The following is a 24459-nucleotide window of genomic DNA, read 5'->3' as shown; positions in this document are numbered from 1 at the left end:
AAAGGTCAGAATATGAAGATAAAGTTATAATTCAAGAGGACGAATTGGGGAAAATATTTATACAAAGTGGAGTTAGAGATTGGAATAACGTAGCAACGGATATGTTAAATAAATTTCCAATTTCTTTGAAATCATTCAAGAAAACGCTAGGAAAACAACAGAAGGGGAATCTGCCACCTGGGCAACTGCCCTAAATGCAGATCAGTAGCGATTGAAAATTCATTGCTCTGTCTGTTGCTGAATTCAGCACAGTCTATTGTAAACTTCAGAATATGTGGCTTTTTGTTCAGTGAATCTTCAACTCGAGTGGAGGAATGTCAGTCTGAGTAGAAAGGTAAAGTGATGGCTTGCTAATTTCATGTTGGTGAGTGTGATCCTGGTTTGTTGCAGTGGTATTCAACGAGCTATAGGGGTGGTATGCATGACATCAACGCTCCTTTATGAGGGAACTTTATTAAGGGCAGCCATGTTTCGGGTTGTCGAAACAAAGTGAGTTGGCCCGGGAACATATGATGAGGTTATATGGAGATTGTGGGTGGCGATTGAACATCGTGTGTTTTCAGAAGTAAAAATTTAGATTCTCACCTTCAAGAAAGCCAGCAAGCCGTATGCTCGGTGTACAGCTGCACTAATTGGAGGAAGTTGTTTGATAATGTTCCCGTTTTTTTTTACCTAACATAAGTGGTGATTTCCTGGTACCTACTGACAGGTTCTAGCTCTGTTGAAGAAGCTAAGGAGCTTCAATGAAAGATTTCTTCTATGCTTGATGGTGAACATTTTCATGTTAGAATGTGGATGTGAAATTGTCAAAAGCTCATGTCAATGTCCCTGTAGAGGTTAGGAAATGTTGTCACCTTGTAACCTCAATAAGGATGAAGCTGTTAAACATTAGGTATTGTGTGGCATCCTAAATGTGATGAGGTTCTGTTTCAAGTAAATTTGAAAAAAGTGACTAAGGAAGTCACTAAGAGAAGCATTCTCACTATTATTGCTTCCATATTTGACGTTCTTGGATCGTAAAGATACATCGTGGTTAAGTGTAGACTCATCCTACAGTCTTGTTAGCAGTTGAAAATCGATGTTGATGAGCTGTTAGAGCCCTTATTTGAAATGATTGAGATTTGGAATAATGTCTACAACGAGCTGCCCCTGTTTAATGAGCTGAACGTGCAGAGAAATGTAATGCCATTTGCTAAGAATATGGTTATTGAAATTCATAGCTTTCCTGGCCCTTTCAGAAGCTGAGTATGTTGCTGTCAGGACAGTATCTGATAATGATGAGGGTATCTATTGAAACAGCAATGTATTGCCTGCTTAGAGCTCTGTGCTGCTCTATTGCTTTCTTACCCCATGAGGAAGTCACAATCTTTGAAATTGCAAATTTCTTTCTCTACATACTGAGGGACTAACAGCACAGTAGTTGGTTACAGAAACCTGCCAATTGTTGGAAACCTTTGTTGTCAATAGATTTGCTAATATCATGTCCTGAGGTGTTTTACCCTCACAAATGTTTTCTCTTGAAGTATGGTGGCATGGTCCCTCCTGGTTTGCAGGAATTGTCCCCAGTCTATCCCGATTTTGTTGTTTGTAATATACCATCTGCTGTGAATGCAGAATCAAAACCCTCTTTGACGGTCCAGCTAGTTAAAATATGACCACCCAAGTTAGAGAAATTTTCTTCTCTTCTCAGACTCTTAGCAAATTTATGCTATGTTCTGAGATTTATTATCAAATTACCCTAACAGAAAACATCACTCCTCCAGCATTGCTGGGGTTGAAGCAAGGGTAACAACCTCGCTCCAGAAAACAAACTTGCGAAGCCCCAGAATATGGCTCAGAATGGTGGATTTAATAGACGACGAGCTAAGTTAAAGGCAGTGGACTATGCAATTGGTACATGGAATGTACGCATCCTTCTATGAGCCAGAGTATTGAAAGTATTGACGCAGAAACTAGAAGTCAACAAAGTGGATATAGCAGCCATCCAAGAAACAAGATGGTCAGGAAGAGATGAGATCTGGGACACCAAAACCCACACAATATTTAGTAGTGGGAAGCCAAGGAATGCACAGGAAGGAGGAGTTGCATGTATAGTACGAAAACAAGCCAAAGGTGATGTACTACAGTTTTTGGCAGTGAATGAAAGATTGGCAACACTGAGTGTTCAAAATGCAATTCTATAATTTAACAATTGTTAAAGTATATGCACCAGTGAAAGACAAGCAACAGATAGTCAAGAATCAGTTCTGTGCTGAAGTGGAACGAGTGCTAGATTCAATCCCATCAAACGATGCTAAGATGATAATAGGAGACCTAAATGCACAAATTGGGAAGGAGGAGATATATCAAGGAATAATAGGGATCCATAGTTTACACAACAATATTAATTATAATGAACAGATTGCTTGAGCTTGCTACCAGCAGAAACATGAAAGTGATGTCAAATTGTTTCCCTCACAAGCAAACATGGATATCGCCGGATGGAAAGACCTGTAATCAAATAGACGCTGTAGTGATGGAGAAAAGATGGGCATCCAATATCATGGATGTCAGATCTTTCAGAGGAACAAGTTGTGGCTCCGACCACTTTGTAGTTAAGGCAATTATGAAAGCAAGGAAGGAAGGGGTGAGTAGGATAGAAAAGTACAATACTAGTGACCTGAAGAATAAGGAAGTATCAGAAAGATACAGGGAAAGATTGGCAGAAGTTCTGGTAGAGAAATATAATAAGGACCAAGCAGCAACGGTCAAAACCAAATGGATTGCTCTGATGGAAAGCGTTAAGGCCGTGGCAAAGGACACGCTTGACATTGTACCAAAATGGAACACAAAGGAATGGTTTGATGATGAATGCCAAAAAGCCATAGAAGAAAGAGATAAGGAATATAAAGCATACCTAGAGAGACTAACAAAGGTGAAGAAACAAGAAGTTGAAAACCAGAATAAAGAAGTAAGGAATGTATGTTGAAGAAAGAAGAGAAGAAAATTAAATGAGAAAATGGCTAGAATAGTGGAGGAATTTAAACAAGATAATAACTGCATGGCTTACAGAGAAGTTAAAGAATTGAAAGAAGAATTCAAGGCAAAAACAAACATGTGTAAGGACAGAGATGGACAACGTTTGGGAGATAAAGAAGGGATCCAAAATAGATGTATAGATTTCCAACACCTCCTGAACCCATTAGAAATGGAAGGGAAAACACTATCTCAAGGAATAACAATGAGACAAATGAATTGGAAGTCACAGCACCGTCTATGCAAGAAGCGATAGAAGCCATACAGCAACTGATAAACAATAAAGCACCAGGTATAAATGGAATCCCTGCAGAGTTGTGGAAATACGGAGGAACCACACTACAAGAAGCTATATATGATCTAATTGTAAGTGTGTGGAATTCAGAAGAAATGCCTGAAGACTGGCGCAAAGGCATCATATGCCCAATATACAAGAAAGGGGATAAGTTGGTATGTAGCAATTATAGAGGGATCACACTGCTGTGTACAGTATATGAGCTGTTCACTTCCATTCTGAAGAAGAGACTAGAACCCCTGGTGGAAGACATTCTAGGAGAATACCAGGCAGGGTTCAGGAAGGGAAGATCCGCTATCGATCAGATATTAATTGTGAAACAAGTGTTGGGAATGGGGCCTAGATGTAGTACAGATGTTTATCGACTTTCAACAAGCGTACGACGCTATTGACAGGGATAAATTAATGGAAATATTAAGAGAGCTCAAGAATTAACTATGAGAAATACAACGGTGGGAGTGAAAATTCAGACTGAAGTAGGCAGCTTCTTCGAAATGAATCAAGGATTGAAGCAAGGAGATGGCTTAGCACCAATTCTATTTAGCCTGACACTAGAATCAGTGATTAGAAAGTTAAGGGTGGACACCAGTTGAACACTTCTATACAAAACAGCTCAACTAGTTGGATATGCTGATGACATTAATTTGATGGGAAGAACAACAAGGACAGTTAAAGGAGCATTTGAAGAATTGAGTAGAGAAGGCAAAGAGATTGGACTTACAATCAATGAACAAAAGACAAAGGTAATGGTGCGGGCTCGGTGATGGAAATATACAAATGACCAAGTTGTCCCTGAAGGATTCAAAGTGAAGGTGGTGTATGAGTTTAAATATCTTGGTGTACATCTGAGCAACAAGAATGAGGAAATGGTAGAAATAAGGCAAGAATTCAAGCTGCCACTAGAACATACTTCGCAGTATTATCTCTTTTCAGAAGTAGAGATATAAACCAGAGCCTAAAAGTTATGCTATACAAAACCCTCATTCGCAGTATAGTGATGTATGGAAGTGATATGTGGAGCCTCCCAAAGACAGCCATGGAGAAGATAGATTCCTTCAAAAGGAAAATCCTGAGGAGAATTTATGTTCCCATGTGCGTACAAGAAGAATGGAGAATTAGATATAACAATGAACTATATTCCCTGTATGGGGAGGCACCCCTGTCACATGACATTTGAATTAAGAGACTTAAATGGGCAGGTCATCTAATTAGGATGGAAGAACACCGAATCCCAAATAAGTTATTCTTAGGAGACTTTGGAGGAGGAAGGCCTGTGAGAAGCGCACATAACAGATGGGAAGATGGTGAACATCAGGACGCAGCACACATCCTCAAGATCCGGAATTGGAGAATCGCTGCGCAAGATCGACAAGTTTGGCAGAGAGCAACTGGGGAGGCCAACGGGCCGTCGCGCTATAGGTAAGGTAAGGCAACAATAAGTTATTAAGTTTTATTAAGGATAGCTGTACTGAAATAGAAGAATACTCATCTAATTTGAATGTAAAATGGAGGTTTATTCCACTTCCCAGTCCTCGTTTCGGTGGGCTTTCGGAGGCTGGAATAAAGTCTGCAGAATCACTTTTGGAGCATACCATAGGAAATTCCATTCTGTTACGAGCTCCCGATCTCAACATTTTTCTTACCTTAAGCATACTGCTCCGCTCCATTCTGCTACACATTATACTGCTCTGCCTGCTTGCTAGTCTGCCTCACTACTGCTTGCGCTGTCGCTTCTCCCCATGCCACCACCTGACGTCACCTGTCTCCAACATTTTCTAGACTTGCCTTCCCTGGCGTATATATACTCGCCGCTTTCCTTCGACCAGCGATCAGGTGTCTTCGTGTTTTGTAATAGGCAGTGGGAGCTCCTGCATTCCGCACGGCTGGACCATGTGCTGTTAACCTTCTTCTTCTTTCTCTTCAGACCGGGTGAGCAGACTTAGTATTTTACATTATGTTTTCAATACTTGCTTTTTCCTTGCCTTGAGAGGCTTTACTACTATTTGATTCTGAACTCTAGTCCCTTCAGGACTCAACGTCAAAATACAATTATGGTGCACAAATTTTCGTTCTGAGACTTCTTCTCCGAGTGTGTAAGAAGGGAGTGGTGGACTGCCAACCTTATCTGTGACTTTAAACTTTACGTGTGGTGTGATCAACGTTGTTATTTCTAACTGGGACTATGCAGCCTGATCCCTACTTATATTTTCATCCTCTTTGTTTCGCTTCCTAACATATTTTTCTCTTTCTCGTGTTTTCCCTTGTCCTTTTCCCTTTTCTTTCTTTCTACCTTTTATTATGAAGATTTTAAACTAATCACTGTGAAATGGTGGTCTGCGAATCGAATAGTGTATTTTCTCTGGTCTTTGAAATGTTCTGTCATCTGTTTTATTTGAAGCAAGCCTTTTTGACCTTGGGGGTTAGACATTGTTTTTACTTGCACTTATATTAATTTCCGGAATGTTCCATTCTATTTATGAAAGATTGAGTATGCCTTTTCGAAGTTTTGGTACTTTAGTGTGAATGACTCCAATTTATGTAAAAACCTGTCCAAAACTAGTCCTTGGTAATTTAACTGGATAACCATTATCTTAACTTATTTCAGTACCTGTGTAAGCCAAAGATATCTATTTTTACTCGTTGTATAATGCTTCTTGTTTCCATTCTGTTGTCGTTACAATATATCTGTTATTGAAACCTGTTATTTTGGGAGTTCTCATTTTTTCATTCCCTCTCATTATACGTGTACCTACTACAGAAATTCTCCGGGAAAATAGGGCCCAAATATTATTTGTACGCTACTCAGTTGACGTCTTGCTATCTTACCTTCACTGCTCATGATTGTTCGGTCTCGATAATTTGACGCCACAAATATCTTATACCACGCTTCCCTGCGCTCTACTTGTTGTGTGGCACTATTTACACGCTTTAGTGTATATCATCCTTTCCCTTTTTTCGTAGGAATAGTTATTTGTTTTCGACTTATAAATACAAGGATCACCACAATTCTTAATTTTGAAGAGTTGAGTACTCTTTTTGTATCAAATTGAGTCTGTGTTGAACTCGAGATCTCTCTGTTCATTGACTGATGACTCCAATTAAAAGTGCTATGTGCCACCTGGACATTTTCTAGTAGCAAGAGAATTGACCTCTGTCCCCTTGCCAGACATATCCAACTGCTCCTACTCCTGTCTAACTAAATGGAATTATGTTCAATAGCTGTATCAAGTTTTCTGGCGGAGGTGGTCAGAGATACATGCAGTCTCTCCAACAAAGATATAAATGTTCTTACACAGGAAAATGGAGTCCGGCTGTAGGATACTTGGTTCTTCTAAGGGAGGATAACCTTCCTCCGCTGGTTTGGAGGACTGGCATATTACTCGTGTGGTCACTGTGAAAACAAAAACTGGCCTCTTTTGCCGTGCCATAATAAAATTGTGTGCATCGCCCGAAGAGTTTGTTTAATTTGAATATGTTTTATATTTTGCACATGTTGTACACATATTGTTCTTCATTCATTTGTAATGTGATTTTGTGTAAGACATTCAACATTGGTTTTGAGTGTTGAGATTTCTCAAAGGGGCGAATATATTTCAGTTTTTGTGTTCGCAGTTCACCTGTTGCATTTCATTTTGTAATTTTCACAGTTGGCAATATGCTGCTGCATATTTTATTTCTTTATCAGACAGAATATGGTGACCACAGCAGTAGACACATCTAAGTGCATCTCTACATTTTTCTTTGTATGTATGTGTAAATATGTTGTGTTTATTCATGTGGAATAAATATTTTAAATCGCCTGCTGTGTGATGTGTTGTGTCTGCTCATGTAGGGCAGTCTAGTCCTCCATTTGACTTGCATTAACTTGTATTTGTGCACTCATGAATATGAACTTTGTTATATGCTTCAGATATGTTGATTCATCTGTCACAAAAATTTGAGTACAATAGTCCGACCTGTTTAGCCATACACTTTGGCAAGTTAGTTTAGTTACTTAGCTCAGCAGCTTGGGATTCAGGTAATGGTTGGTTTCATCCCTATCATCAGGGAACCTGTTATGTTTTTCTATTTTCTCTCCAGTCAAATGTAAATTGCTTGGTAGTAAACTACCATGGCATGTCCTAATATTTACCCACTCGCTTAAGATTACTTAGGATTGTGAGTGTGATGATATAGACCTATATGAATGAATACCCTTAACTAGATAGAAGGAGAAGAAAACCAAGGAGGAATACCAGGAAAGTATAAGATTGAACTACCAACAGATGATACAAAAACAGGGGAGGAGGAATGGGAAAGGTTTGAGAGGACATTAGTAAAAACTGCAGAAGAAGTTAGTGGCAGAACTAGTACCAGAAAGAGATTCTAGGATACCCCCAGTGGAATGACAGGGTCAAAGTGGCCATTGGGGAGAAGAATAAAGCTTTTAAAGTATGGTTTCAACAGAGAACAATGGAGACAAGGCAGGACTATAAGACAAAAAGGAAGAAGCTAAAAAAAGGTTGCAAAAGAGGAGAAGAAAAAATGGATCATGGACAAACATGATGTAAGAAGATAGCAAAAGAAATAAAAAAGTACTGTATGGAATGGTCAAGACTAAGAGAAAAGGCATGAGGAAGATGTTATAATGATATATAAAATGGAAATGAAGTGCAGGAGAAAGAGAAACTCAAAAGAATGTGGAAGGAGTATTTTGAAGATTTACTAAACCCAGAAGGATGCATTGAGGAGGAAAGTAGAAACAGGGAGGAGAGAAGAAACACAGTAAAAGAAAAAAGACTTAATGTGGGAAGAATTAGAGGTAGCATTGGGCAAGTTGAAAGGAGGAAAAGCCCCAGGTTTAGATGAAGTGAATGTTGAGATGGTGAAAGGCAGAAGAGGTAAGGAAACAGTGGCTTTATCGTGTGTTGAAAGTAGCATGGATGGAGAGGAAGACCCCTGAAGACTGGAAGAAGGGGATAATCATACTCATCTTCAAGAAGAGGAATATAGAAGATTTTAAGAACTATAGGAGGGTTACATTAATATGTCACTTTGCAATGGTGTTTGAGAAGATTCTGGAGAATAGAATCAGAAAGAGGGTGGAAGAGAAGTCAAGAGAAGAGCAGTATGGCTTCTGATCAGGAAGGTCCACGGTTGACCTTATATTTACAGTGAGACAGTTACAAGAACATCATTAAGAGCGAGGTTAAGATCTACTGATGCCCTTCTTGGACTTTGAGACAGCATATGATCATGTGTGCAGGAACAAGGTATGGGAAGTCAAGAAGCAGACATTGGAAAGAGTGAGGAAGATGTAAGAGTGGAGTTTCAGTTGTGTGAAAGTAAGAGAGCAGAAAACAGACTGTTTTGAACAAAGAAGCAGATTAAGAGAAGGAAGTACTCTGTCACTCTTGCTCTTCATTGTAGTAATGGACAAGCTAATGATGATAGTTGCAAGGAAAGTTGAGGAAGGGAAAATGAAAGTGATGATGTTTGCAGATGACTTGTTAGTCTGGGAGAAAAGGAAGAGGATATCTAGGAACAGTTAGATGCATGGGAAGAGGAGGTGAAACAATATGGAATGAAATTAAATGCCAAAAAGGGTAAGATAGTGACCTACAAGAGGGATAATGCTTGGAGGGGAACAGCTTAGGAAGGTAGAGAATTTCAATACCTGGGTAGTATCAGAGGAAAATGTAAGAAATGATTATAAAATAACCGAGCATGGAAGACAAGCAGGAGCATTCCTGAAAAGTGCAGAAGCCTGGTTTGGAGCAAGAATGTCCCTCAGAGAAGCAAAAGAGTGATATACAAGATGTATTATGTACCTATTCTGACGTATGCAGCAGAAACTTGGGTAATGAAGCAAAGAACTGTAACTAGGATACAGGCAAGTACCAACCTCGATAGCTGCAGTCGCTTCAGTGCAGTCAGTATCCAGTAATCGGGAGATAGTGGGTTCGAACCCCACTGTCGGCAGACCTGAAGATGGTTTTCCGTGGTTTCACATTCACACACCAGGCAAATGCTGGGGCTGTACCTTAATTAAGGCCACGGCCACTTCCTTCCCATTTCTAGGCCTTTCCCATCCCATCATCACCATAAGACATATCTGTATCAGTGCAACATAAAGCAAATAGCAAAAAAATTGATACAGGCATGTGAAATGAAATTTCTGAGAAGCAGAGGAGTGACAAGAACGGATATGAGAAACAAGACGATTCAAGATATAGTAAGAGAAGAGCCACAATAGACCAGGATAGAGGCATCTAGATTTAGACTGTATGGATACATGAAGAGGGGGATGCAGGAAGACTAAGAGACAGATGGATAAAAGAAATGTAGGAGTGTGTACAGAGAAGAGAAGAGGACTGGGGAAGAGTGACAAGGGAGAAATGGTAAGAAAGCAAAAGGAATTGGGGAGGCTTATGTTCCCAGCAGAGCTGGCCAACAGCTGGAAACTCCATATGTAAATGAACTTGACGGATATTGATTACATAGAAAAGTACTCCCAAGTTCCATCATCAGCCCATTGTTAATATTAAATTTTCAAAGACTTACAAGTTATTGAAGGGGAATATTTCATTTGACTCAACATCTATGTACTGTATATGATGTCCAGTTTCTTGGCATAAGGGTCAGCTTCAATGCCTTCAGTTCAGAGGGTACTGGATTTAACTTCTGGTTGGGTAAAGGTTTTTAACAGAATAGGGTTATTTCCTTTCATTTGGGGACTGGTTATTAGCCTCCTTTTCATATGTATGGGCTTGGTAGTGAGAGTGGTAAAAAATACTTTTATTAGCAAATTGCATATTGTTTTTAGGGGTATTCAGCCCATAGGCTGGTTTGTGTCCCTCATTGTTCTGCCAACAGCTGTCATAGACGTCCTAGGCAACATATTTAAGAATATTTGCTTTTTTCCCCACAGCCCCTGCCCCACCTCTATAGCGTTGACCAGGGCTGAGTGAAGTACTCTCACACATGGCTGACTCACTGTTGATGGACAGAGCAGAGAGAATGCATCCTCAGTCGCATCACTTCAGTTCTTCCCTGAGCACTGCATCACATCCTTGCAGTTGTAAAATGTTTTGTTTTTACTTGCTTTGAGCCTGACCTACATCGCATCTTTCCCCAGAATGTGGAGTGTAATAAGGTTACTTCTTTCACATTCATTTTTTATTCTAATGGAATGTCTTAACTGATCAAGGAATTAGATTTTTCACATCAATAGAGCACATCAAAGTTGAGGTGTCTGGCTCTCTAAGTGTGTGCTGTAAAAACCAGCATTTCATCTTTGTCCTGACACCAAACTCATCAGATAGGACCTACCCTCTGACGCTGGGTGTATTCAGGTGAATTTATGAGAAGCCTATTAGTAGAGGCACAATCCGATAACTCTTACTTCCACTCTGAGGAGTCTTGTGTCAGGCTGGTTATATTAGAGTGAACATCTGAAAAACATTACATTTAGATATGCTCTATTGTGTAAAAACGTTTATTTAATTGAGCAACCCGGTACAAACTATGGTGTCCTCCCTCCTCCTTGTTTAACACACTGCTGCAGCTAGAGAACCTGCTACAAAACTGTTGTGCAGTGGTGGGTATATAGCAATACATACACTGTGCCCTCAACACTATCCGTTCACTCCCTTCTTTCCTTTTTGGTACTGGAGTGGCCTTCAACACTACCCCTTCACTCCCTTGCCCTGCTTTTGAATATTGAAGTGTCCTTCAACACTACGCCTTCACTCCCATCCTCTCCTTTTCAGTACTGGAATGGGACAGATGATTGCTTATGTCAGGACACCATTTCTGTGCAAGCGTGTACACCTGACATCAGTGGGTAGGGTCTGATACATCCCACTCTGATGAATCTAGTGTCAAGCAGGTTTTATGGAGCAAATGCCTGAAAGGCCTACACTTTTTTTTTATGCTTACAATCCAAACATGGAGAGCTGCTGTTGTTAACATAATGGCCTGAAAGCAGCTGTGAGCTCAGCAAAACCAGAGTAGAGGAAGTGAGTGAAATATTTCAAGGGATTTAAATCCATCAATAAATACGCTCTATAGTGAATAAACAATATTTCTCAGTAGATGGCAAATGATTGAGAAAAGTTTTCACTCTTGGAAGGGGTTCAAACAATTTATAAGATTTGTTTGCTATTATTGGACACTTATGTGCAGTTCATGAAGTTTAGGGGTTATGTCCATGATAACTTGCTTTCAAAATTCTGTGCGAGATGTCCCCATAATCATCTCTGGTGAGTTTAACTTTACATTATGTCGTTTGATATGGGCTAGAAGTAGTTTGTCTCAGTCTTGTCCTTGCTCTGACAGTATGATCGTCACAGAAGTGTGAACAATGCTAGTAATGACATCATCATTATAGCCAGTCCCTGTAACATGTGTTGAGAAATAGTTGCTACTGGTGTATAGATTTCAGTGGGACAAAGTGAGTTGGCTATGTGCTCTGGATCACAAAGATGTCAGCTTGTATTTTGGAGATATTGGGTTTGAAATCCTTTGTTGGTAGCCCTGTTGGTGAATTTCTGTGGTTTCCTTTTTCTGTTCTTTTATTAAAGCTATGGTCGCCTTTTGCCAGTCCCAGCCCTTTCCTGTTCCATCGTTGCTGTAAAGATTGTCACTTCTGGTGTGATTTCAAACACAAATTTCAAACAGAGTGTTTCAATCGGCTTTACAGATTAATTTGAAAAAGCACTTTCTGGCTAGCAGAGGAAAATCACTCATCTTATCCTTATTATGATTTCATGGTGGCACCTGGGCTCTCTATGGCAGTTGATTGTAGATCTGTTGAGGATAAACTAGTCTTGTAGCTGGAGATTTAAGTACAACAGGTGAGATAAAAGAGACATATTTCATGCTGAGTTGTGCTTGGCAGTGTAATGTTTGATGCTGTGAACTACAGAGGGTAATTTTGTTTAGGATGAGTAGAATAAACATCTCCATTTCCGAACATTTTCGTGAGGTCACCGTGATATTTTAAAGAATTTCATGTGTGATATAATAGCTTCTCGATAAAAAGTATTCCTGAGCATTCTAACAGAATGCTTTTTGTCTCTTTGTTTTGATGTATCCTCTTACATACACATATTTTCCCTAAATATTTGTGAAATCTTGAAATCAACTGAAATACTTGCAGGTAATGAATTATCATGCTCATCTCGTGATGAATAGATTGGCAGATGTGTGCAAAGGGTGTGCCTAATATAGGTATTTTCTTTCCACAGGAGCATTTTGAACTTGTATCAGAAATGATACCCCTGAAACAAGAAACCAAACCAGAGTTAACAGAGCCAGAGCTAGCACAGGAAAACACATTTGAGGTAATGTACATACTTTGATAAGCCATTGTTTGTTAGTGGAATTAGCTGAAGAGATTTCAGTGGGCAACAATTTCATTGCATACGATTTGTAGTTCTTAGCGAAGATTTAAATTCTTGTAAGATTGACAGGTTTTTTTACCTAATTTTCATATTTAGTTCAAGTGGTTCCAAGATCTTGCACTAGGGGTCATATGACAGATGGTATAGTTCCAAAGTCCGCGACTACGTATCATTTGGGAGTTGCCATCATTGTTACTAGTACTGTGTTAATGTCTTTGAACTCAAGAGTTTCTATAAATTATTATTCCTTTGTTACTGTTATTGATGCTGTGTAGAATAACATAAGAAAACTTTAAAAACAATTTCAGCCTCATTAATCATGAAGTGTAAAGATCCTGTGAAAAGTAGAAGTTTTTATAGGATTCTGAGGTTTCCTACATGATATTGTAAATTTCTTCAAAGAGTTCTAAGTGTTGCCTAATGCATAGGTGGGTGATGTGTAGCAACTAGCATTGTTCCAAGGCCCTCTGCTCCATACCTTACAACAGTTGATTTTTTTTTTTTGAGTCAAGAATTTCATCTTTGGTGCGTATTGAATAGAGACTTCAAAACAATGAATTATATTGTGAGAGATCCACCTTTTCAATACAAGATGTGTTGTTGGTTAACATTTTTTAGACAGTTTTAATTATGAGGGTCAATTTTGTGTGTTTAAACTTTATTATGTATCTTAGTATAATTACCCTATTTGGTTGCTGATGACGTTCATGGATGTTGAAACCGGTACCATAAATAAATTAGGTTATAATTTTAACCAACAACACATCTTGTATTGAAAAGGTGGATCTTGCACAATATAATTCATTGTTTTGTAACAGTTGATGTGGTTCGAAGTTTCTTTGCAATATACATAGTGTGTGGCAGGTGGTATCTTTGCTATTTGCAGGGCCTGGATTCTGATGACATGTCATCTTTCAAATGGCTCACCACAGACATTGTTAACTCACTGGTTCATGGCCCCCATATTACAGAAAGAAATATTTTTTAAGTCACTTTTTTGTCATTTTCTATTTTATTCTTAGGTCATTTTCTCAATTTTCATGTCATTATTATGTCATTTCATGGAATTTATTAGAATATTTTATATGTTTTGATTCATTTTGTCACATTCTTAATCGTTTATGATGCATTTTTTGCACATGGTACTGGATATTAACAGAACTGAAAGTGAGGATGAATACGAAGACATGAGAGTCTTCACAACTTTGTTCAACACTTATTTTTTGGAATATCCGCATTCCTGGAGACACACCTGCGCTTGCAGCTAATCCAGAAGCAATGTTGAAATTGAGGGGTAGTAAGACAGACAACAGTGGTCCCAGTAATGCCAGTCTGATTAAGTACCTCCTTACAACCAAAGGTGTGCTAAGTGGATTTGTGTTATCGGTGGCAATTGTTTTTCGAGTGTATTTAAAATGCCAAAGTTAAAGCCATCTAGGGCTGTTCATTTCAAACAGATAATTTTAGAATTCAGTGAGGATACTTTTAACACCAATGGTGAAATTCTTTGCTGCAAAATATGTGAAATGAAAGTGGCAGGAGATAGGAGATAGCGTTCAGCAACATATCAGTCGAGAGAAGCACATAAGTGGAGTCCAAGATAGTAGCATACTAAAAGTTTCTCATCTGTAACTCTCACAGTCATCCTCTGATGGTGGCACTTCGTCTGTATTTTATAAAGACTTGTGTGAAGCTTTGCATTCTTCAAACATTCCACTCTAAAAATTGGACAATATTAAACACAGAGATTTCTTAGAAAGATATACGGGCCTTGTAATTCCGGATGAGTCTGCTCTGAGAAAGAACTATGTGAGGGGTGTAGATGCAAAACTCACATTCTCCACTTTTCCAAACTTTTGGAAAAAGGCAAAAAACTGTTTAATGTTAAAGGCCATGGTATTGTACTTTAATTTTTTTTGTTACAAGTTTGTTTCAATATGAACTGTGTGCCCACACTGCAAAGCATTGTTTAAAGAGGGCTCTTTTGTAATTTTAAAGTAAAATTTGACAATGTGAGTTTTGAACAAAACTGTGGTCAACTGTGAGTTTTGCAACAAACTTTTATGGATAATGTTAGTTATGAAGCAGAACGGTTTAACAATGAAAACGAACCAAGGAAAATATCGTGGGTTGGTATGCTGTTATAGGTTGTGTTAGCAAAAAAGAAACAAAAAGCATTAAGAAATGAACAAACTTTAATATCTAAAATGTTAGAAACTTTAGTAGACTACAGGTTTTACACATTAATGACACTGACTTCTTCAGTCGGCTCACAAACAGGTTCCTCTTCTTCAGTGTCATCAGCCCCATCAATAATGTTTTTGTAAAATAGCAACTCCTCGTTATCTCTCCAGTGGTCCCCGTAATGTTTTGTCAACAAGTTGTTGACATCAACCTTCTTGGTTTCTTTTGTTGTGTTTGACGCAGGAATAACATTAGGACTCATGTTAGAAAGCAGTTTCCCTGGCTTTGTTACAGATTTGGACACTCCAAGGTCTGACTTGTATGTGTACTCTCCCCTAACACGTACGTCCTTCGCTTTAGTTCTTGTCAGAACAATCCTCCTGCATGCCCCAAGTTGAAAGTGAAATTGCGCCGGTTTCTTCATAAATGTCTCTTTTTCTTTTTTCCAGTCAAACATTTGACAGTCAATGCCAACTTTAACTACTTTAGTATGTTCACTAATAATATCAATGTACTCTGATGGTTTGTAAATTACTTCTTTTTTCCTTATAGACTTTTCTATTACCCCAAACACTCGGTCTGGTGGCAGAAAACTGTGGCCTGTTATAGGAAAATAAAGTTTCACTGTTCTTACATTTTTCGGCGCAAGTTTGGAAAGCCAGTGGCAAGCCATGGCCAGGACAATAGAATTTTTGTTTTGGCCTCCACATCCGTCACACACTAATCGCACAGTAGTAATAGGGCTTTCCATTTCTGTTGCTATGAGTGTATCAAAAACCAAAGAAGCAATTTCGTTTGATCCTTTGCCAAACTTGTTTTCTGTCCGAATGTAGGCTGTCACATTTTCTGGAGTCAGTTTATTTTTTGAATCTCCTTTAACCACGGTGAAGTTATGAAGGTAAATTTGCATACTGTAGTACGTGGCTTGGTCAGGTACTTTTGGCAGGGGTAAGTTCTTTTGGCAATCATAACTAAAAGTCACAATTTTTGGGTCAGTGCATTTGAGTGATGTATAAAATGCCTTAGCACGTAACTTATGCACACGTTTTTCAGTGATAATCTGTTGCTTTTCCTCACCTGGACCTGAATGTTTTAATCGTTCATCTAACTGTAGGCAAGTAGAACAAACGTCCACCCTTGGTGAGCCAAAGCCAAGATTGTATGTTTTGTTAAAAATAGATCTAAAGTACCACTGTGTTACTTTCAAACCACTCTGACCTTCTATGAGTGAACGGTTATACATTTTCCACATTTTCTAAGTGTTCAACTCAGCAGAAAGATATTTTCTGCCCGTGTGTTTGGCACAGTAGTGAGGCTCTGAACATTTGAATTTATGTATAAAATTCATTACATTCTCTTTCTTCGGCAAATTTTTAGTAGAAACCCTGTCACCACCTCTGTTTTCTTTGCTAAGCTGCCCGGTTTCTCGGAAACGATTCAAAACACCATTTATTCGAAATCGTAAAACATTGAGAACACGTATGAATGTGTTAAGACATACAGGAACCATGGATTTGTCTTTCGAGCCTATGAAGTATTTGGTCCTCACGGGTTGTCTTTTGTAGCGTCCAGAATTTGGTCTTCTTCTTTTAACTTCGACTGATGAGGTAAACTTCAGAATAAAGTTATCTTGGTACACTTTATCTTTTTGGGAGTAGAAGTTTTGATGAAACCTTCGAATGTCTTGTAAAGGAACCGTTGTGCACTTAAATTTTCCCCCATTGTGGTTACAAGTGGGGAATCCCGGCAAACCTTTCACTGAATACCTAAAAAAAAAAATATTATTAGCATTTTCATATTCAAAACCTGACAATGTTTTTCTTGGTTCTGGTTTATTAAAAAGGCCACAAATCTAACCTCGCTACAGCTAAAACTAACCTTGCTAATTGGGATTTCTTTCATGTCCACTTCTCAGGAGTCTTTTTCTTCTTCCTTGTATGACCAGTTGATGGCTGAACTACTTCCTCCATTGTGCAGTAAATTAGTTCATGAACTAGTAAGAACCAATGAGCTGTAAGATTAATTAATTAAAAACTTGCTGCGTAAACTGAGAGGTTAATGCTAAGAGTGAGGTGAACAAAACATCAACAGAGTGAAGACAGTCCCATGATGCCCTGGGCGCACCACACGCTCTCTGATTGGTCGGAATGGAGAGTGTAAATTTTGCTGAAAAACATCTGTTGGATAATGTGACTTATGTTTCAAAACGCCATTTTCAGTTTTATTTTTCAGTCTTATAATGTGCGATTTGGTTCAAACTACCATCACAGTTCGATGCGCCTTTACAAGACGAAATGGTGATATGCATAACTCAATACCTTAAAAAATTGGAGAATGTAAGTTTTGCATCTACACCCCTCATGTATCCCAATGCAGATTGCAAAACTTCGGTCATGAGCATCAATAGTGTTCCTGGCCTATCTACTTCTAATGACGACACAGTAAGGAATATCATAGACGACATCTGCGGAAACAAAATATTTATTTCAATCAATAAAACGAGTGATGTAGAGGGCTGTTACATTGCCAATGTTATTGTGGGTACATTAGAAGTAGATAGGCCAGGAAAAATATTTTTGTTCACAACCGAAGGTTTGCAGTCTGTGAACCATTCTACAGTATGACACATTGTCACCTCTTCGATAAATCGATGGGACTACTATGGCATGACTAAGAAGGTATTTGCTAAGGCTCCATCACGCAGGGAGTTTATCGGATCTCAAGCACCCAACATTCCATTACCAACACAGCCTTGCATCACACGGTGAGGTATGTGGATCGACACCTGTATTTATTATTGTGACCACTTTTAGACAGTGAAGCATGTAATAGATTCCTTCGATGTACAAGATGCCAAGGCCATTCAGATGGCTCAAGAATTGTTTTCGTATACAAAAATGGAAGGAAAACTAGCGTGCATCAAAGCAAATTTCAGTTCCTTGTCATCAATTTTTACACGTCTTCAGGAGAGAAGTGTGGCTCTAGAAAAAATTATCAATTTAGTCAGAACAGCCACAGATGAATTAAAATGTATTAGTGGCGATTCCAGTGTGGCAGTGTCAGACAAACTGAAGCGTGTTCTTGACAAGAAATTGGGTTTTAATGTTTTGTGTTTTATCTCTCGGATTTTGGTGGGTGAAGATTTCTGCATTATTGGCATTGCAGAAGAACTTACATCCAGTGTTTTAGTGCACTTCAAGTATGCTCTAATAGCATCTGTAGACATTGAAAGGAGCTTTCCAAAGTACAAAAATGTGCTCGACAGCAGTCGTTGTTCTTTTTCCTGTGAGAATCTACAAACGGCCACTGTAATGTGGAGTGAGGAAAGCCTATTTTCCTTATTACCTCTAATCTGATAAAGAATTTGAGTACCTAACATTGAAATTCTCTCTTTTCTGTTTTTCAGATGTTCATACCTGCCAACTTTCACAGTTTATCCGTAAAGTTATGGAAATTGCAGCATTTTACGGTTTTACGGGTGGACGGTGTAATTTTACAATTTCGCGGACAAAAATTTGAAATAACATTCGATAATCATTCTACGTCCATACAATCAATTATTTGCATGGGTCAAAGCACGCTTGGTCTTGGTTGAAGGCAAGTCCACGATAGTCAATAACTCATTCTTTGATATGATTGGTAGTTTTACCGTGTGTTGTTTGTGTCCTTATTGGAATTGAATTTAAAGCTGGGATAACAGTTCTTCCGTGTGAATCTTAGGTGTCGACAGGCTCTGTTCTGCCAGTTCTTTGTTCCACTCCGATCGCTTGTTGTGATTTAACCTATATTCTTTGACCACACGAGTGTCATTCTTTATTTACGAACAGTACTTCCAGATATTTAAAGAATCGTATTCTGTTGATTTTCCGTGCATACTAAAATCTAGAATGTTTTGGCCTTTTAAGGGTATGATATGTATTTTTTTTGTAAGTGTTTCGGTTTTTGTGTTATAACTTCGTGCTTTGCAGTTTCCTGTATTTGTTGGATTAATTACATTCATTCCAGTGACTTAGTATACCGCTGTTAGCGAAGCCAATTAATTTATAAAGAATAATAATAATAATAATTACATTCGTTCCACGTGTGTGTGTGACATGTTTTAATGAAGTGTTTTACTGCCTTGAGTGTTTATGTTATAATTTTATGTGACGTTCAGTGGTTCAGGCTCCTTTCGATGTTTCAGTTTGTTCTTGGACATTTTCATTCACTATATTCCTATTGTAGATTATCGTGAATAAATCCAGCAAGAAACAGTACTTCTAGACATGTAAAGAATCATATTCTGTTGATTTTATGTGCATACTAAAATGAAGAAAGGGAGAAAATTTGCCTTTTGCACAGTATGTGAGTGTGATATTAATATTGCACATGGTGGAGGCAACAGTTTAGGCGATGGTGAGTTAGTTATTGGCATTCAGACTTCCAACATAGTGAATGATTTCCAGGATACAGATAAATCCACTTTCTTTTCATCAGTGAGAAACTACTTTTGTAGTGCCTGTGAGTACATCATCATCAATAAGTTTCCGCTCAAGGTTGATGTGTTAAAGCATGCTCAAGTTGCTAGGTTAGACAAAATTTAAGATGCACAGTGTTCTTCCATTCCTTTTATTCTTGCAAAGGTTTCCTATCATGTTATGCAAGGAAGAAAATGAAACTACAGATGAGGTGGTAAATGAGTTCAGGTTGACAACTATTTGGTTGCAAATCACGATGCTGCAAGTGATTCTAGTTGGGCACAAATATCAAGAATTCATGGAGCCAATGGACTTCTTAAGTAAAACCAAATTTCTAGAGTATTGCTGTCTATTCTCACCATACCCCATAGCAATGCAGAATGTGAACCTGATTTCAGCCTTGTGAAGAAAAATAGAACAGAGTTCAGATCATCCATGTCCAATGAATCTCTGGAGTCTATTTCTATTTTAAAGACTACATCATCAAGAACAAGCTTTCATTCAAGGTTGATGTTTTAAAGCATGCTCAAAATGCAAAAACATTTTCTCAAGACTTTTTGCAGGAAGCTAAAAAGGCCACAACTATGACCTTCAAGTCAAACTAGCATTTGATTTGCAGTGTGTATTTTATTATTTCTTGCCTGTGTTACGTTAAACAAGTTTTATTGTGGAAAGCCTTTTTCAATTATCGCATATGTGCTTAATTTATCAAGGAAGTCCTGTTATGTATGCTCCAAACTAACATTCACCACGCCTACTGCTGTTTAACATGGATTTCTTCTTGATTGTTATATTAATCTACAAATCAGTGGCGTATGAAGTATCCTGCCTAAAGCATGAATTCTTGTATTTTGTAGTCCAGAAGTATTATTATTTTCATCAAGCCGGTGTACAGAGTTTTACAATAATATAAATTTTCCACCTTTTTGATACTTTTATATGCTTTTTAGCAAATTAGTTAATTACAAACAGTACGTGTTTCGTTCTTATTTAAGAACATCTTCAGCTGATACATAGCTTAGGTGAAATTACTAAGTTTTTAAGTACATTATTATCAGGTACCTTGTTACTCTTAAAAACTATTTAAATATAAATTGAAATTAAAATAAAATTAAAAAACATACATCGAAAATCGTTAGATTTTTGTCGCGCGTGAGTTTTACTGATAGCCCTTTTCAAAAGTTGGCAGGTATGGATTTTGAAGATTTAAAGTTCCGTATACCATGATGTGTTATTTTCCTTGAAGAAAAAAAAAAAAAAACCATGGAACTTGGAGTGCCAAACAATGGACTGAAATAATAACCAGTATTTGTGTGCAAATAATTCATATTTGTCAAATAATAATTAAATTATATTAGGTACCTATTAAAAACATTTCAACATTCAATGACTTAGTCTGTTTGCATTTTTTGTGTGATGAAATTATGTCATTCAAATTTTTAGATTTTTTAGTTTTCAGGTTATTTTATGGGATATTTTCAATCATTTTAGAGGTTATTTTTTAAACATTTTCTAGGTCATCAAAATCCAGGCCCTGGCTATTAGCAGTGTATTGAAGGACCTTCCTACTTCAAACAACGACATGTTAATGTGCCATTAGAACAGTGAATTATGTATAAGCTGTTGCTTGAATCTTTGAGTTTACAACATTTTTGTTTTAATTCATTGGTCATGATGTGGGTTATTTTAGTCCTGTCCTAGTTCGTGAATATGGGAAATGGCTGAGTGGCCTAGTAAGCGGTCCTGAGCGATGGGATACCCAGTTGCTATGGAATGGTACTGGGCATCTTAGATATGTTCTGAGTCATGACCCTCCTTGTGTTCAAGCTGCTAGTACTGTACAATCTGCTGGTGGTCCCTAATGCATTACAGGAGAGATCTTCACTGGGACTATGTGTCAGTAAGTGTAGCATCCTCCTTCACAGAATTTTCATCCAGCATGTTCAGAAAGATAGCAAACCTTGGACCTATGAGAGAAACAGAGTTCCACTCCCAATTGACAGGCAAGAGACCCTTTAGAAACAACTTGCCAACAAAATGGAATTCAATGTGGAGCTAGTAATATAATGGGGCTTATGAAAGGAAGAACATAGAACTAGCTTGAGTCAGCTAAGAGTATGTGTCTGGATGTGTTAGGAGTTAATGATATTTGGGTAAGGGGAGGTAATGAGGAAGAGATATGAGATTTTAAAGTGTACGTGATGGGTGTTAAAAAGGAAAGGGCAGAGTGTGAGGTAAGACTGTTCATCAGCAATACCATTGCATTAAACATTGGATCTGTTGTGCACATAAATATGTGAATGATGTGGGTAGATTTGACAGTTGGAAGAATTAGGACGAGAATTGTCATCATGTGAGGGTGCAGATGAGAATGAAGTTGACATGTTTTACGAAACGTTGAGTGACATCGTAGTCAGGATCAACAGCAAGGATAGGATTGTGCTAATGGGCAATTTCAATGCGAGAGTTGAAAATAGACCTGAAGGATATGAAAGAGTGATTGTGAATGTAGGGAAGATACGGAAGTTAATAGGAGTGGGAAACGTTTGCTGGACTTCAATGCCAATATGGAATTAGCAGTTATGAACACATTCTCTAAATATAAGACTGTTCACTGCTACACATGGGAGAGTAGGATCTCCAGATCCTTTATAGACTAAAATGTAACTGACATTGAATTCAGGAAATCTGTTAGGATTGTGTGGGTTTTCCAGGGATTTTTTGGTAATACAGGCTATTTTCTAATCTGTAGTGAACCAAGTATCTCTGGTCCTAAGATAGAGAAAGTTAAATACATCTGCAGAACAATAAAGGTAGAAAATCTCCAAGACAAGGAAATTAGACAGAAGTACATAGAATCTTAGGAAGAGAAGGAAAAAGGAAATTAAGAGTGTTTGGGTAATTCAGGTCTTCTCATAATAGATCCCAGGGATTCACTGGACAGGTGGAGGGAATGTTTTGAACATTGTTACCTCTCCAAAGGGTAAGGTTACAATTAATAGGTTTAATAAAGATAAAATGTTTGCTGCCGTAATGCATTCACCAAAAGTACTCTACATTAGGCATGTCAACATGTACGAAACTAAATTTGCAAGCACATTAATCACAGAAAATAAACAAACAGTTTAACCAACATGACTGTTAAGAAAGGATAACCGGGAAGCGGCTGGGAACCATATCCAGGCGGTGGAAGGTATTGGTAATACTGAAGAAGCGAAGTCAATGTAATCCTAAACTTTACTTAACAATTTAGATTCAATTTCATATATAAAGCAATAGCCAATATACCATTAGAGTTTTGACGGCATTATTTCAACAACCATTGCAATTTACAGTTTACATGAGGGTAGCATTTAGTAATGAAATTTCTTTTACACCGGAACATCACACATGACGTTCCACTGTCGTGGCGTTACCTTTAAAAACCCAAAACAGTTTGAAATAAAAAAAAGGAAGGTAACGTTATACTAAAGTGAAGAGATACATCTAAGGAAAAAAATATTTACGTATAATCATGGAGCAGAGCATCTTCAGTGGGTAGCCCCCTCAAAAACACTTCTGAGAAAGGGCACCCGACCTAAAGATGAATATTCTACGATGAAGCGGAATGAATGAGACAGTCCCGAGAAAAAAAAAATTACTTATAAAGGTTACTTCGAAAGGCGTATAACATTTACTTTACAAAACAACAAACGGGAACTATCTCTTAACAAAGTGAGGTGACTTACCGAAACGGCTAAGTCATAATGATAACATTTGGAAGCAGAAGGAAACACGGGTACGCTCCGGCAAGATAAATTAAATGAAACACTACATCTGAAACTGAATACCTGAAAAGTTAAAAAAAAAAAATCAGTGCTTACCGGATGGCGGGGCCAAGAAGACCCGTACCTTGGAAGATGACCATTCCCTTCAGTGGTCAAACAGAAAAGACGCCCTTCGCAGAGCAAGGCTCCAGCGACAACGCTTCTCCCCGGAAATTATGAAATCCTACCACGGCCAATGAGCGTACGATGTTTTCCTTCACCTACCAATCACATCTCCTTTTATTTTCTCCAATAGGAGCGCAGAAAAAATAGTGCTGACAAAGAACATTTAGGAAGCCTCTAGAAATTACGAAATTGATGCATTTTTACGAAACCGGAAATCTCCCACGCCAATGTGGCGCATGTGGTACAGGATGCACCAGAATTACCATGACAATCAAATAATTTTAAAATTATATCAACTTCAAACAAATCAAACAATTCCAAAATTCACATACTGAGGAGAAACCAAAACAAACAATTGAATAAATACTTTACATACACAATTCACCACCGTCTTCCGAGTCCAAATAATCAAATCCCAATAATCACAACATACTCCCCCCCCCTTTAATTTGGAGCACAGCTCCAAAAAAATAAAAATTTTATTCACAATTTTAGCAGTCCAGTTTCTGCATAGTTTAGCAAAATAACAAAACACCTTAAAAATAAAACGACCGGGCGAGTTGGCCGTGCGCGTAGAGGCGCGCGGCTGTGAGCTTGCATCCGGGAGATAGTAGGTTCGAATCCCACTATCGGCAGCCCTGAAGATGGTTTTCCGTGGTTTCCCATTTTCACACCAGGCAAATGCTGGGGCTGTACCTTAATTAAGGCCACGGCCGCTTCCTTCCAACTCCTAGGCCTTTCCTATCCCATCGTCGCCATAAGACCTATCTGTGTCGGTGCGACGTAAAGCCCATAGCAAAAAAAAAAAAAAATAAATAAAACGCTGAAAAACAAAGGAAAAATGTCACTGAAAACAAAGGACATATAACAGTGTTCGTTGAAACAGAAACCACATAAAATATACACTAAAGAGATTTTTTTAAAATTTCTTTTTTCATGTTCTTATGTTCATAAAACACCACACTGAAATTATTTTCTTTAAAAAACTTTAACGTTCCCTAAAAAAAATTTGACACAAAATAAGAGACATCTTTGGATTGAGTTCTTGTTTTTTTTGTTTTATTTACACTGTAGCACCACGAGTTCTTGCTGTTGATGTGACTGGCGACGCAGCCACTGTCTTCAGCCTCCACATTACAGTTCAAACTAGGTGACTGCGCACAGCCTTGCACGACTGGCGTCATTGGCAT

General features: G+C 38.2%; 1 protein-coding gene across 1 annotated transcript in view; it reads left to right on the top strand.

Moving 5' to 3' along the window:
* Positions 1-24459, top strand: part of LOC136866949 (gastrula zinc finger protein XlCGF46.1) — a 65978-nt gene that overhangs the window by 8653 nt on the left and 32866 nt on the right. The window contains exon 3 of the mRNA XM_067144042.2: positions 12541-12636. Coding sequence (XP_067000143.2) covers positions 12541-12636 — 96 coding nt within the window. The remainder of the gene's footprint in view (positions 1-12540; positions 12637-24459) is intronic.

Source organism: Anabrus simplex, chromosome 3, assembly GCF_040414725.1.
Source record: "Anabrus simplex isolate iqAnaSimp1 chromosome 3, ASM4041472v1, whole genome shotgun sequence".
Taxonomy (NCBI): domain Eukaryota; kingdom Metazoa; phylum Arthropoda; class Insecta; order Orthoptera; family Tettigoniidae; genus Anabrus; species Anabrus simplex.
This window is presented reverse-complemented; position numbering and strand designations above follow the sequence as displayed.